Source organism: Crocuta crocuta, unplaced genomic scaffold (assembly GCF_008692635.1).
Source record: "Crocuta crocuta isolate KB4526 unplaced genomic scaffold, BGI_CrCroc_1.0 scaffold322, whole genome shotgun sequence".
In the NCBI taxonomy this organism is placed as follows: Eukaryota; Metazoa; Chordata; class Mammalia; order Carnivora; family Hyaenidae; genus Crocuta; species Crocuta crocuta.
In genome coordinates, this window is record NW_027532592.1 from 967,984 (window position 1) to 983,959 (window position 15,976).

Below are 15,976 nucleotides of genomic sequence, written 5' to 3' on the forward strand. Positions count from 1 at the left end.
CACTNCCACGAGCGACAACAGCAGCTCCGTGGGCGGCCGCTGCCGCAGCCTCAAGGCCCCGAAGAAGCGCTCCAACTCAGGTAGGCGCCGGGCGGACGGGCGGGACCCCGGGGACCCCTCTCTGCCTCCCCAGCCCCACCCCCGCTGGCCGCGTGCGCCCTCGGACCTCCGCGGGGAGCCCACCCGGACGTTGGCGCGCCAGGGGCCAGAGTTTCCGCGCCGCCTGCCCCGAGACCGAGACCGGGGCCTGTCTGCTCTGGGAGAGACGGTGCCACCGCCCAGGGCTTTCCGGGGGTCAGCTCAGAGTCCCCAGCCTCGTGGCCTCGCGGCTGCGGACACCAACATGTGGGGCTGGTGGCCCCGGGAGCGGGATGAAGCGCACTGATCTCCTTGGCCTTGCGGTGGGGCGGCCCTTCCTCTGCCCCCGCGCCTGCCCCCAGACACACTTGTGGACGGTCGTGTGTACACAGCCACCATGGGGCCTGAAGTGTGCCCCCCACACACACAGTGCACCAGCATAGTACACAGACACACACGGTGCACTAGCACAGCACACACACACACACACGGTACACCAGCACAGCACACACACATACACACACAGTTCACCAGCACAGTACACACGGTGCACCAGCACAGCGCGCGCGCACACGGTGCACCAGCACAGTGTACACACATACACACACACGGTGTACCAGCACGGCGCACGCACACACAGACACACACACACGGTGCACCAACATGGTGCACGCACACACAGACACACACACACGGTGCACACACACACACCGTGCACCAGCATGGCGCACCCAAGCAGCCTAGTGCCCTAAATGCATGCTTTTGGAGAAAGTCTTTGCGGCTCTAGGAATCTCTCATCAAAAGCAAGTAAACAGTGCAAAGGAGGTAATAACATGGTGATAAAGCCCACCAACTTGTTAACTGGAGTTGGAGTGACGAGTGACAGGACATTATGATGGATGAGAAAGAGGACCCAGGTCAGAGCGGGTGGCCCTTGAAGCCATGGGGTTGGTGAGGTGAAGGTCAGCCAGGAGCAGCCGGGACAGAGAGACAGGAGGCAGAAGGAACTGAGGACGACTCGAGCTACTTGAGAATTCTCCCTGATTGAGCTCCGCTCTTCAGCGGCTCCCACAGAAGTTACCCCGACTCGTTCTCTAGCACGAGAACACACTTTTAACAAGCCCCCCTCGGTTGAAGTGAAGGTGGCGTGGGTCCCGCCCTCCTAGCTGGCCCCCTGCCCTACCAAGCCCTCCTGTGGGACCCCAGGCTCCAGGAGCCCTCAGAAGCCACCGCCCCACAGAATATCTGTGGCGCCAGCACATTTGGAATTAAAAGATGAGGTGAGTCCTCCAAGTGGGGTCTCCCTGTCCTGCAGCTGCGCCAGCAACTGCCCCACAGGCTTTTGCTCTCAACCATAGGGTTGCTTTTTCCCCTCCTCCCAACACAGGCAAGCACAAGCTCCAGAATGTTCCAACCCGAATGTAACACACGTTGTAAAGCATTTGTCTGCCTCAAATGGAAGAAATCGCCCTCATGATTCTAGATGCCCACCCCCCCCACGGCCACAGTGTGTAAGCGTGTCATGCTGTAAGCACGTCCAGGACTCGAGGCCGTTTCCCGGGCGGTGATGCGCTTTGGTGACGCCCCACCCCAGGCCCTCAGCACCTCATCAAGGACCTGGGAGCAGTGCCCGTGTAACACAAATGCAGAAAGAAAAGCCATTCAGGAATAACATGACAGCTGCTGTGTCCCCTTTTCAGGGCCGTGGGCACAAAAACATATTGATATTAGCCACTAAAAATAACAAGAAAGTTCACCTGAGCTTTTGCAGGAGGTGGAGGGAGGAGAAAGTCGGCTGGCCTTCCCAGTACTTGGTTGGTAAACCTGGTTACTATGATCCACCCAGACTTCAGTCTTCAGAGCCCACATCATCCCAATGCCAGTCGTGGGTTCACGCGTGTTTGTGTGTTAGAGTGTTTTCCCCACACCGTCATCTAAAGCCTTCCATCTGCCAGTCCCTTTTGTTCTTTAAACATCTCTTTTTCCAAGACTTGCATTTTTTGGTGTAGCTGTCGTGCAGGGGTTAAGAGCTCTGTAAAACAGCTGCCTGGAGAGTGGCCAGCAGGCTCTGAGGCTGACCTTGCGTGGTGTCGCCTGCTTTTACGAACGCCGTCCTCTGAGCGTCTCCTGTCAGGTTAGGCTGTCGGAGGACAGGAAGTAGCATCAAAGCACCAGGCGAGGTGCCAGAGCACCAGGGGCACCAGACCTGTGTGAGCAGCTGTCTAGATCCAGGGCTCCGTAATGAACGTGGCAGTGGAGATCTGCCCATAGGTTAGGTGACCTTGACAGTGGACGTGGCAGTAGAGATGTACTCCTCACTGTTAGGTGACCTTGTCTCACTTATTTATGGTTATTATAAAGAGAAATGCTGGTTATCAGACACGATCAGCATAAATCACAAGCAGCTCCTTTAAGAGAAGCCATAAAACTCCCCAAAAGGAATTCCTAGCAGGGTGGCCGGATTTTATAATTACTAGAGATGTTTGAAACTGCAGAGGAGAACGGTGGTTATCTTTTATGGGAGATTACTTTTGAATTTGGAAGACTTTGGTGCTTTGGTTGGAAAATGAACTAGAAATATAGTACGAGGAGCATAACTTTGAGTTCTGAGTGCTCTGTAGTGCGCATTACACCAGAAACCACCGAACGTCATTAAGCTCACCGTATCGGTCCCCGGAGCTCCATGTTGGTGGAAAGTACATGGAATTGGCCAGAGTGTGGTGCATTGAGGACTCGACCTCATGACACATGGGTCCTGCTAGAAAGCAGGAGACTTGGGGTCTTGGGCGACAGGGTCAGATGAACGTAACAAGGGGACGTTCTTGATGAATGTAACTACCACAGAAAAGTTAAGCACAGACCAAGTTGCACCTTCAGTGTCTGGCAAAATTGTAGTTGGCCATGGGGTGCCATTCTAGGCTCTTGACCAAGAGTGGGATGGTGTGAGACAGGCCGCGATTGCTTTTACCGGTGGATTTTCATCAGTCCATCCGCAGTGCCCTGCCAGCCGGATGTGGTCAGCGACGTGGCTGTTAGCTGTGAATTAGACCAGCGACGGCCAGCCTGGCTGGGGGAGCACCCAGCAGGGGTGCACTCAGTGGCTAAAAAGACTTAAGTCAGAGAGGGCCCCGCCCGAGCCCCGGCCATATGCCGACAGCCCTCTGGCATCACTCGTCAGGTGTCACGTGAACTCTCCCCAGGCCTCTGGCCACTTCTTCACATCCCTGACCTTTCACCCCACACCTGCCAGGTCACCCACTAAGCTCTCTCCCATGGCTTTCCTCCTCCCAGGCTGGCTGGGGAAAGCTGAGAATCAGGTCAGCAACTTGGCCTGGATGAAGTTCATTCCCACTGCAGCAGGCCCGCCATAGGAAGCCAGGGAGGGAGGAAGGGAGAGGGCGACCCAGGGAGCCTCCCTGTTCCGGGATGCACTGGGGCTGGACCTGTCTGGACATGAGCTCCCGTGGCGTGGCTTCCACGCCAGGCTCAGTCTGCTGGGTGCCCAGCACTGCCCTGGTGAGGCTCCCATGGATCAGTTGAAGACCCTTGATTGATTCATTGTCTGGTTGGTTGGTTGGCAGATGGTCCTCCAAGTGAGCTCAGATTTCTTTTCTCTGTCACCTCGCTGGTGACCAGTACTTTAAATGCCAACCCTGTCTTCTATATCCTTTGCTACGCTAAGCACCAGGAACCATGCCTGCCCTTCTCTGGGTGCTGGGTAAACTTGACTGACCGATGGGATATCGGGTTCAGTTAGCTGAGCTGCTACACCAATATCTGGGACTAGTTACTCCTCACGAGGGCTGAGAACTCCCAGCTTTGTGGTGCTCACCCTCTGCTCTTCACTCGGTCCTCAGGTACCATCTTGTCTTGTCCTTTCCTCTCAACATAGCTGTGAACCTCAACATGCTCTGGAAGAATTAGGTCTTTAAATTTTTTTAGTGTTTATTCATTTTTGAGAGACAGAGAGAGACAGGGTGCTAGTGGGGGAGGGGCAGAGAGAGAGGGAGACACAGAATTGGGAGCAGGCTCTGGGCTCCGAGCTGTCAGCACAGAGCCAAACGCGGGGCTCGAACTCATGAACTGTGAGATCCTGACCTGAGCCAAAATTGGACGTTTAACATACTGAGCCACCCAGACGCCCCAAGAATTAAGTCTTTAAAAAAAAAAACAAATCTGTGTAGGCGATCATGTAAAAGTCTCAAGGGTGCCAGGAATCCGGGCTCCTTCTGTCTTCTTTTTGTGTCATTTATGATTTTCATCTCATGACACAGCCATCAGGCCCATATTTCACCCAGGACGAAGGAGAAAGGAAGAGGAGGACAGTCACCCCCCCACCCCGTTCCAACTTTAAGGACACTTACTAGCAGTTGCCCATAGCACTTCTGTGAATGTCCCAACAGTGGGAACTTAAGGTGCAGGCACCCGGAGCACAGTCCCTTGCTGGAGGCTGTGTGCCCTGCCACTACTCAGTCTCTTTCATGGAGGAAGAAGAGAACAGGTCTTGGGGACCGCTAGCCATCCATCACAACATGTAAAGCGTGTTAAATAGGGTCTAACTTATCATCAGTGCTTAGCATAGTGTTGTTATAAACAAATAGGCAAAATGTTTTCTAGAACTCCTATTGCCATAAAACTAAACACTAGGACCCTTCTTCTGGAACCCAAACATCTCTTTTTTAAAATTTTTTTTTATGTTTTATTTATTTCTGAGAGAGAGAGAGAGAGAGAGATAGCATTAACAGGGGAAGATCAGAGAGAGAGGGAGACACAGAATCTGAAACAGGCTCCAGGCTCTGAGCTAGCTGTCAGCACAGAGCCCAACACAGGGCTCAAACCCACAACCATGAGACCCATGACCTGAGCCGAAGTTGGATGCTTAACCGACTGAGCCACCTAAGCACCCCCCAAACATCTCTTTAATTTCACTGTGACACATTCATGTTGAGCACGTGGCCAGTGTGGCTCTCAGTTCTAGACCACATGTTTGTGCGTGTGCACATATTCTGGTGTGTGTGTGTGTGTGTGCGTGCGCACGCATGCATGGGTGTGCACATGTGTATGTTTCATGAGTGGAGACCAGGGGTGGCTAAAGGTCAAGCAGGGAGTTTGTGAGCTTTTGGAGGTAAAGCGTAGGTGCCAGTTTAAGGGTTTCATTGTCAAGGTGCATGGCCAGGCATTGGCGTGTCATCCCAGGGTGCCCATCAGGGTCCCCCGCCTCTTGCACCAAACAATATATACAAGGTTTTAAAAGATTGAAATTCAAAAAGATCCCCTTTGGGTTTGATTCCGTACTCAGGTTCTCAGAGACGGAGGCTCATCCCGGCGCTGTCCCTGGACACCCCCTCCCCCGTAAGGAAACCCGCTAGCAGCTCTGGGGTCCGCTGGGTGGACGGCCCCTTGCGCAGCACCCAGAGGGGCCTTGGGGAACCTTTTGAGATTAAGGTCTATGAAATCGATGATGTGGAGCGGCTGCAGCGGCGACGAGGGGGCAGCGGCAAGGTGAGCCCCCTGGTCCCCCCACCCTGGGTGGAAGCCCCCCCAGCCGGCCCCCTGGGGCAGGTGCCAGAGCAGGGCCCTGAGAGGCCCGCTCAGACCCCTGGAGACTTCCCAGCAGGATCCTGGTGCAGGTGGGAGACGGTGGCTCTGCCCCAGCACCAGGGTGTTTGCACAGGACCTGGGAGAGCACCCCACTTCTCCAGCCCGGTGTCTAAAGGGCTCAAAGGCTGGGGGAACCGCTGGGGGCTTTTCTGGGTCCAGCTGGGAGCGCCAGCCACCTCCTCAATTTAAGAAAGGGCTGCGGCAGTCCTGCCCCGTGGCTGTCTGATCTGACTCCGGCACTGGCAGAAATGTGGCTGGGCCAGCCCGGGTCCCTCCCGACATCCCAGTGAGGGGCCAGCTCCCTGTCCCCGCTGCGCATGTAGCGTTCCCATCTGGAAGAGGCTGTGAGGGTCCGAGCTGGGTGGGGGAGGCTCTTCTCCTTCTCCCCACGCACACCCACCCCTTCTCGTCTGCCTTGCAGGAGGTCACGTGTTTCAACGCAAAACTGAAAATTCTGGAGCATCGCCAGCAGAGAATCGCCGAGGTCAGAGCCAAGTATGAGTGGCTGATGAAGGAGCTGGAGGTCACCAAACAGTACCTGATGCTGGATCCCAACAAGTGGCTCAGTGAATGTAAGACCCCGCTTTCGTTTCCGTCCCCGGGACTGCTGGGTTAGCCAGCGAAGCGGGCCTGGCACCCAGCCCCGGGCCAGGTGTACACGGACAGTAGCTCTGAGCCCACAGTCCCACTGTCAGGGAAGGTGGGAGGGGATGAGGCAGCAAAAAGGGGTGAGCATTGCTCTTGCAAGAATTTTTCTTATGTGTCTCAGTCCAAAGCACCTGAAAATGAGATTTCCACCCCCTCTGCGTATGGCAGATCTGCCAGACATAAAGCTGTCTTACAGCTCTGCTGTTAGGCCACAAAATCACATTGCATATCTAGCCTGAAATACACAAGAATTTATAGAGCTCTTAATAGGGTAGAACGTCCGATCCTAGAAAATCCTCACAAAGAGCCCAGAAAGCAAGAAAAAACATTTTTGAGTGAAAAAAAAAATAAGATTCACCATGTTATTTCTATGTAATAGAAAGCCCAGGATGACAGTAACCTTCTCCTAACAATTCAGAACCACTTCGCTCTCTCTGACAGATTCAATTGTCTCGTATTTATTTGTTCCCAACCGTTCCATTTACTGCAAAATAAAGCTCAGATCGGGTTCCAACTATTTCATTGATAGGGGACCCAAGGCTGGGAGACTCAGTGTGTGGAATAAAATGCGTGACTGCCAAGAACCTTTCCCTCCCTGTCCAGCGCTCTCCAGCTCTTCCCCACAGCCCCTCAGCCTCCGTGTGCCTCCCTCCCTTCACCACCGCCCCCCTCGCTCCCCCTCCCCCACCCCTCCCCTCCCTCATCTCAGTCACCCTCTCCCCTGTGTTCCCTGGCCCCAGGGAGAGTGTGGTGGGCAGAGCCTGCAGAAATAGGGAGTTTGAGAAATCCTAGGCCCAGAAGAAAGGGACAGAATTTGTCAGCCTCATGGTTGTGTCCCACCCCTAACAGCAGTCCACCTTCCAGAAGTTTCTTTTCCATAAGAATGGGGTGGTAACATCGCCCAAGCACCTCACTGCATCCTTGTGAGAATCCTGGGCGCCAGCCTGAGGACAGAGGACAGTGACCAGTCTGCCAAGCCTCCCTCTGTGTCATAACCGTTTGTGGGATGACCACAGTCCCGCAAACCTGATTGGACGTGGCTTTCCCACACACTAACTGTATAGCCTCCCTAAGCCTTGATTTCCGGAGCTGTAAAATGGGGCCTGCTTCATAGGGGGTTGCGAGGAGTGAGCGAGCAACTGCAGTCATGGGCTCATGACGCTGCTGGGTGCTTGGTGAAGGCACCGCATCTGGTAGTGCTGGTTGTTATTATCATCCCAGAACCGAAACAAGTCACCAACAGAAGACCGTCCCCTAGCACCCGCTTGCACAGTACACAGACTATGCAGGGACATGGACTCACGCTCTCAGGCATTGGCAGGGTGAGATGACATGAACAAGGCCATTTGCTAATGTCTGATCGTGGCATAAATATGGCGCCCAGTGCTTACTTCTCTCCAACTTGTGGATAACCCATCTCCTTCTTTCACGAATCCCAAGCGCCTCAAGCTCCCGGGGGTGCCTGTTCCACACCAGATCCCCTTCATTTGTACTGTTTTCATTAAAACTTTAGTTTTTTGAGAGCTATTGATTCCTGAGGAAATTCGAGAACTGTCTTCGTCTTAAAAAGTCTTGTTTTTATCCCAGGATGGGAGCGAGCTTACCCATGAGCACAAATGTATAGATGCTCCCAGCAAACAATCACTTCCTTCATGCCTTTGTGTGTGTCCAGAACCAGAGACTGTTTGATGCTGAGAAAGGCAATGAACATAAAGCCACGTGAAAGCAGAAACACAGATTGGTACTTTAAGATAAAATGAAACCAAGAATGAGCAAAAAAAAAAAAAAACAAAAAACAAAACCCAAAAGCCAAAAACCAAAAAAACCAAAAACAACAAAAACAAAAAACCACAAAAAACAGTGAGGCCACGCACTGACTATTTGCTGGCAGTGGGTGATAAGCTGAAAGAAATCTAAGTGCTGGCATCCATTTTTATTTTCTTTCTTAATTCTGATGCCACTTTTGAGGTGGTCCAGTAACATAGCCTGAGATGGTTATGTCCTGGTGGATTCTGTTTTTAATTTTTTTAATTTTATTTTTTTCTTTATTGACGTGCAGTTGACATGCTCTGCTATGTTAGTTTCAGGAGTGCAACACACTGATTCTATATGTCATGCTGTGCTCACCGCACCTGTAACCGTCTATCACCCAAACACCGCAACAATGCCATTGACTTTCTTCCCTGTGCTGTGCCTTCCATCCTCATGATGTATTCATTCCCTAGCTGGAAGCCTGTGCCTCCCTCTCCCATTCACCCATCCTGTGCCTCCCTCCACTCTTCTCCCTTCTGGCAACCACCAGTTTGTTCTTTGTATTTATGGGTCTATTTCTGTTTTTCCGTTTGTTCAATTTTTCATCTCTTTTAAATTCCACATATAAGTGAAATCAAATGGCCTTTGTCTTTCCTATGTATAGTGCCCTCTGGGTCCATCTGTGTTATAGATGGAAAGAACTTAATTCTTTTTTGTGGCTTAGTAATATTCCATTTTGTGTGCCTGCGTGCATGCACACTATATATTAGCCATGCTGACGGTTTGAGGCAACACCTCATTGTGACTTTGATTTGCATTTCCCTGATGATGAGAGATGTTGAGCATCTTTTCATGTGTCTGTTGGCCATCTGCATGTCTTTCTTGGAAAACAATGTCTGTTTAGGTCCTCTGCCTGTTTTTTAATTGGATTATTTGTGGGTTTTGTTGTTGAGTTGTCTAAGCTTTTTTATACACTTTGGGTATTAACGCTTTATCAGGTATATTGTTTGCAAATGTTTTCTACAACTCAGTAGGTTGCCTTTTTGTTTTGTTGATGGTTTCTTTCACTGTGTAAAAGCTTTTTATTTTGGTGGAGCCTCAACAGTTTGCTTTTGCTTTTGTTTTTCTTGCCTGAGGAGACAAATCTAGAAAAAAGACCAATGTCCAAGAGATAACTGCCTATTTTCTTCTAGGAGTTTTATGGTTTCAGGTCTCACATTTAGGTCTTTAATCCGTTTTGAGTTTATTTTTGTATATGGCGTGAGAAAGTGGTCCAGTTTCATTATTTGCATGTAGCTCTCTAGTTTTTCCGAAGCTATTTATTAAAGAAACTATCTTTTCACCATTGTACATCTTTACCTCCCTTGTCATAGATTAATTGGAATGTATAAGCATGGGTTTATTCCTTTAGCTTACTGTCAGTTCCATTGGTCTGTTTGTTTTTGTGCTGGTATCATACTGTTTTGATGACCATTAACTTTGTAGTATAGCTTAAAATCTGGGATTGTGATGCCTACAACTTTGTTCTTCTTCCTCAAGATTGCTTTGGCTATTCAGGGTCCTTTCCGGTTCCATACAGATTTTAACATGATCTGTTCTTTTTTTTTAATTAAAACATTTTTTAATGTTTATTTTTGAGAGAAAGACAGAGAGAGACAGAATGCAAGCTGGGGAGGGGCAGAGAGAGAGGGAGACACAGAATCTGAAGCAGAGTCCAGGCTCCAAGTTGTCAGCACACAGCCCAACGCAGGGCTCAAACTCACAAACTGTGAGATCATGACCGGAGCTGAAGTTGGACACTTAACTGACTGAGACACCCAGATGTCCCTAGCATGATTTGTTCTAGTTTTGTGAAAAATTACTACTGGCATTTTGAAAGGGATTGCACTGAATCTGTAGCTTGCTTTGGGTATTATGAACATTTTAATAATAATCCTTCTAATCCATGACCATGGTATATATTCCCATTTGTTTATGTCATTTTCAGTTTCTTCCATCAGTTTTTTAATAGTTTTTAGAGTACAGATATTCCACCTCCTTGCTTATTTTCCACTCCTAGGTATTTTATTCCGTTTGGTGCCACTTTAAATTGTTTTCTGTATTTCTTCTTTGGCTAGCTCATTATTCTTGTATAGAAATGCAACGGATTTCTGTATAGTAATCTCATATCCTGCGACTTCCTGAATTAATGTATTACTCTTAATGGTTTCTTGGTGGAGTCTTTAGGGTTTTCTACAGTGAGTATCATGGGACTGCACATAGTGACAGCTTTATTTCTTCCTTACCAGTTTAGATTCCCTTTATTTCTTTTTATTGTCTGATTGCTGTGGCTAGGACTTCCAGTACTGTGTTGAATAAAAATGTCTGGACGTCCTTTTCTTATTCTTGATCTTAGAGGAAAAGCTTTCAGTTTTTTACCATTGAGTATGATGTTAGCTATAGGTTTGTCATAGATGGCCTCTATTATGTTGAGGTTGTTCCCTCTAAAATCACTTTGAGAGTTTTTATCATGAACAGATGTTGTACTTTGTCAAATACTCTTTCTGCATCTATTGAGATGATCAGGGGGTTTTCATCCTTCAATTTATTAATGTGATATATCATCTTGATTGATTTGTGAATATTGAACCATCTTTGCATCCATGGAATAAATTCTACTTCTTCATGGTGAATGATTCTCTTAATGTATTGTTGAATGAGGTTTGCTAATATTTTGTTGAGGATTCTGTATCTATGTTTGTCAGGAATATTGGCGTATAGTTTTCTTTTTTTTATAGTGTTGTTATATGACTGTGGTATCAGGGTAATGCTGGCCTCTTAGAATGAATTTGGAAGCTTCCTTTTGGAGTAGTTTGAAGAGAATGGTATTAACTCTTCTTTAAATGATGGGTAGAATTCACCTGTGAATCCATCTGGTCCTGGACTTTTTGTTTGTTGGAAGTTTTTGATGACTGATTCAATTTCGTTACTAGTAATCAGTTCAGATTCTCTGTCTCTTCCTGATTCAGTTTTAGAAGTTGGTATGTTCCTAGGAATTTGTCTATTTCTTCTAGGTTGTCCAATTAGTTGACAAATTTTCCATTTGTAGAATGAAAAATCATTTCATTGTATTTTTTCTTATAATCCTTTGTATTTCTGTGGTGTTAGTTATTACTTCTCTTTCATTTGATTTTCTTTGTTTGAGGTCTGTCTGTTTTATTTCTTGATGAATCTACCTAAAAGTTTATCAATTTTGTTTTTCTTTTCAAAGAGCCAGCTTTTGGTTTCATTGATCTTTTCTGTTTCTTTTAGTCTCTGTTTCATTTACTTCTGCTCTGATCTTTATTATTTCCTTTATTCTACCAGCTTTGGGCTTTGTTCTTCTTCTTCTGGTTCCTTTAGGTATAAGGATAGATTGTTACAGATCTTTCTTGTTTTTTCAGGTAGGCCTGTATTACTATAAACTTCCCACTTAGAACTACGTTTGCTGAATCCCAATTTTAGACTGTTGTGTTTTTATTTTTATTTGTCTCCAAGTATCTTTTTTAATTTCCACCTAGATTTCTTCACTGACACATTGGTTGTTTAGTAGCATATTGTTTAGCCTCCACATAATTGTGGTTTTCAGGGTTTTTTTCTTGTAATTGATTTCTGCTTTCATACCACTGTGGTTGAAAAGATATTTGATATGCTTTCAGAAGACTGAAATTTATTGAGACTTGTTTTGTGTCTTGACATGTGATCTGTCCTGGAGAAGATTCCATGTGCATCTGAAAAGAATGTTATTCTGTTGTTTTGGGATGGATTGTTCTGTATGTTTTATGTTAAGTCCATCTGGTCTAATATGTCATTCAAAGCCGTTGTTTCCTTGTTGATTTTCTGCTTGGATGATTGATTGATATAAGTGGTATATTAAAGTCCCCTACTATTATTGTGTGACTGACAATGTCTCCCTTTATGTCTGTTAACATTTTCTTTATGTATTTAGGTGCTCCAGTGTTGGGTGCATAGATATTTATAATTCTTATATCCTCTTGTTGGATTAATTTCTCTGTCATTATGTAATTCCCTTATTTGTCTCTTGTTACAGTCTTTGTTTCAAAGTCTGTTTTGTCTGATAGATTTATTGCACACTGGTTTTGTTTTTTTTTTTAACTTCTGTTTGCATGGAATATCTTTTTCTATCCCTTCACTTTTATTTTCATGGCATACCTTTTTCCATCCCTTCACTTTAAGTCGTATGTGTCATTAGATATGAAGTGAGTCTCCTGTAGGCAGCATATAGATTGGTCTTGGTTTTTTATCCATTTTGTCACCCTGTGTATTTTGACTGGAGCATTTAGACCATTTACACTGAAAGTAATTGTCAATAGGTATATACTTATTGCCATTTTATTAATTGTTATCTGGTTGTTTTTGTAGTTCTTCTCTGCTCTTTTCTACTTCTTTTGTTTTTTTTTTTCCTTGTAATTGGTGACTTCTTTTAGTGTTATGCTTGGTTTTTTTTCCTTTTCTTTTTGTGTATCTATTATAGCTTTTCAGTTTGTGGTTCATATTTAGCATCCTAAGTATACAGCAGTCTGTATTAAATTGAAGATCATTGAACACAGTCTAAATCATTTCTACTCCCTCCTCCCCATTTTATGTATATGTTAGTATATTTTACATATTTTTGTGAGTCCCTATAACTAATTTATTTTTTTAATGCTTTTTAATGATTAATTATTTTTGAGAGACAGAGCTTGAGTGGAGAAGGGGCAGAGCAAGAGGGAGACACAGAATCCGAAGCAGGCTCCAGGCTCTGAGCTGTCAGCACAGAGCCTGATGTGGAGCTTGAAGTCAAAAACTGCAAGATCATGACCTGAGCCAAAGTCAGACACTTAACTAAATGAACCACCTGGCACTCCCTAATTTTTTAGATATAATTGGTTTTATTACTTTTTTAACCTTCATACCAACTTTCTTAAGTGATTACTCTGTATGTTTGTTTTACTCATGAATTATTTTCCTTGCATAATTTTCTTCAAATTAAGGCTTTTTCTTTCCTACTTTGGTCTCTTTAAACACTTTTTTTATGGGCTCTTTTAGTGGTGATTAACTCCTTTAACTTTTGTTTGGGAAATTTTTTATTCCCCTTTAATTCTGAATGATAATCTTGCCTACTAGATTATTCTTTGTAGTAGATTTTGTTCTTTCAGCATTTTATGTCAGTCATGCCTCTCCCTTCTGGCCTGCCGAGTTTCTGCTGAAAAATCAGCTTATACTCTTATGAGGTTTCCCTTGTATGTAACTGGTTGCTTCTCTTGGTGCTTTAAAAATTCTCTTTATATTGAATCTTTGACATTTTAATTATTACATGTCTTGATGTGGACTTTCTTGAAGGTCTTCTTTTCACCTTGTTTGAAAAGCTGTGCTTCCTTCTCCAGGGTGGCAAGTTCTATTATTTCTTCACATAAGTTTTATGCCCCTTTCTCTTTTTTTTTCCTTGTGGGACCCCAATAATGTGAATATTAGTACATTTGATATTGTCCCAGAGATCCCTTAACGTATCCTACTTGTCTCTTACTATTTTTACTTTTTGTTCTTCAGCTGAATGCTTTCCATTACTCTGTCTTCCAGATTACTTATCCATTTTCTGCCTCCTCTAATCTTCTGTTTATTCCCTCCTATCTATTTTTTTATTTCAAGTATGTATTCTTCATCTCTAGTTCTTATTTATATTTTATAAATATAAATATTTTATATTTATATTTTTTGGTCTCTTTGTTTAAGTTCTCATTGAGCTCACCCACTCTTCTCTCCAGTCAGGTTCAGGTGACCATTCTTATCACCATTACTCTGAACTCTTCTTTGGGTAGATTGCTTATCTCCACTTCCTTTAGTTCTTTTTCAGAGGTTTTGTTTTGGTCTTTCAGTTGGAGCATATTCCTCTGTCTCCTCATTTTGTTTGACTGTCTGTTTCTATGTGTTTATTCGCTCTCATAAACTTGAAGGAGTGATCTTGTGTAGGAATGTCCCCTGTGTTTCGACTCTGTGCTTGGTATCCTTGGCTGGCTGGCTAGAGCTTCAGCTGGTATGGGCTCGGGATGGGGCAGTCTGTGCTGGGGCTTCCCTGGTGGGATGGCTGGGGCTGAAGTGGTGCAGGCCTGGGGTGTTCCATGGTGCTTTGAACCTGTGTCACCTAAGCAGGATGGCTGTAGCTTTGTGAGCACTGTCCAGGACTGTCAAGTGTGTGCTGTACTGGGATCACATTGGTGGGACAGCTGGGGCCAGTGTGGGCTGAGGATATGGGGTCTGCTGAGGCAGCAGGCAGCTAGGGTGTGTCCACCCTGCTCCTGTGTGCACTGTCAAGGCGAAGGGGCAATGGGAGAGTTCCAGCAGCTTCCTTGCCATTTGGCAAAGTTCTAGGGCTGGTTCCTCTATATTCTAGTTGCTTTTTAGAACTGTGGCTTTGGGGGGCATCTGGATGGCTCAGTTAAGCATCTGACTTTAGTTCAGGTCGTGATCTCATAGTTTATGGGTTCAAGCCCCACGCCAGACTCTGTGCTGACAGCTGGGAGCCTGCAGCCTGTTTCAGATTCTGTGTCTCCCTCTCTCCGACCCTCTCCCACTTGCACTCTGCCCCCCACCCAATATAAGTAAACATCAAAAAAATTTCCTTTAAATGGCCCTGGTCAAGTCCCACAGCCTATGCTGGAGGTGGTTGGGTATGAGTTGAGCCTGAACTGTCGCCTGATCTCTCAGTAGAGTCTCCGTAAAACGTGAGGGGTCTGAAAGCATAGTGAGAGTGGAGAGTCTCAGTGTAAATGCAGGCGGCCGGCAGAGTCCCATCCCAGCCCCAGGGGGGCAGCAGGCGGCAGCCAGGAGGTGACCTCTGGTGCCCTTCGCGCCTCCATCAGGTTTCTTCTTCTTTGCAGTTGACTTGGAGCAGGTCTGGGAGCTGGATTCCCTGGAGTACCTGGAGGCGCTGGAGTGTGTCACGGAGCGCCTGGAGAGCCGCGTCAACTTCTGCAAGGCCCACCTCATGATGATCACTTGCTTCGACATCACCTCCCGGCGCCGATGAGGCCCCGGCCCAGCCTGCCAGCCCCTGGCTGCCCGGGACCCCACGACACACCCCTCGCCGGGCCCTCGGTGCCAGCGGCTCGGACACAGCGGAAGGAGATGAAGGTTGGTGCAAGTCTGGAGTGAGCGCTGAGCAGGAGGCAGTTTTATGGTGTTTTCTGTAGGAAAGGTGCGAACACCGCGCGTGTGGGAGGAGGAAACGATGGAAAGCCCAAGGATGTGGAAGCCCCGTGAGACTGAAAAAGCACTTTGAGGAACTTTCAAGAACTTGTTTATACAGGAGTCCTGCCGGCAAGAGACCTCTCTCTTCTCCGGCTTTGTGGGAAGGGGCGAGGGTGTGCGTAGGATCGCTGTCGGGAGCGAGAACGGAGCGGCAGATTCCCCAGAGCAACTGATTAAGTGCCTTGCAAATCTTTATTATCCAAACCTTTCTGTTCATACTTTCTCATGTACAGACGGTGCTAGTCCGGACAGTAACAAGCAAAACGAGACCCCCACGCATTTTTGAAATGTATTTACAGCTTGTTTTCTCTTGGTGTTTTATCAGATTTCTGACTTGCTGTTTCTACGTAAGTAGTGTTTGTAGATCTGTCCCCAATCAGTATTGCTTATGAATAAATGTTAACTGTCCTTTACGGTTTTTCTGCTAAGGCCACTCACGCAGAGCATAGCGGCTGCACGGGCACAAGCCAGTGTCTCTGGAGAAGGTTGGAACAGCAGGTGGCACTCGATGCCACCCCTCGCGGGACAGGGGCATGTGGGCTCCAGAGAACAGGAGAGGAGACAGGGGCCGCATTGAAGGGAAAAGGAGCCTTTGTGACCTGGGCCGTATGTGCTGTTTGAGAGGGATGTT

General features: G+C 46.9%; 1 protein-coding gene across 1 annotated transcript; it reads left to right on the top strand.

Moving 5' to 3' along the window:
• Window position 1: 1 nt before the first annotated feature.
• Window positions 2–15,753, top strand: LOC144244564 (kinesin-like protein KIF26B; the record flags this gene model as incomplete). The annotated part of the gene is made up of 4 exons (XM_077779913.1): window positions 2–80; window positions 5,378–5,580; window positions 6,101–6,251; window positions 14,976–15,753. Coding segments are annotated over 4 exons (582 nt in total), but the record flags the coding sequence as incomplete, so codon positions are not given.
• Window positions 15,754–15,976: the final 223 nt, after the last annotated feature.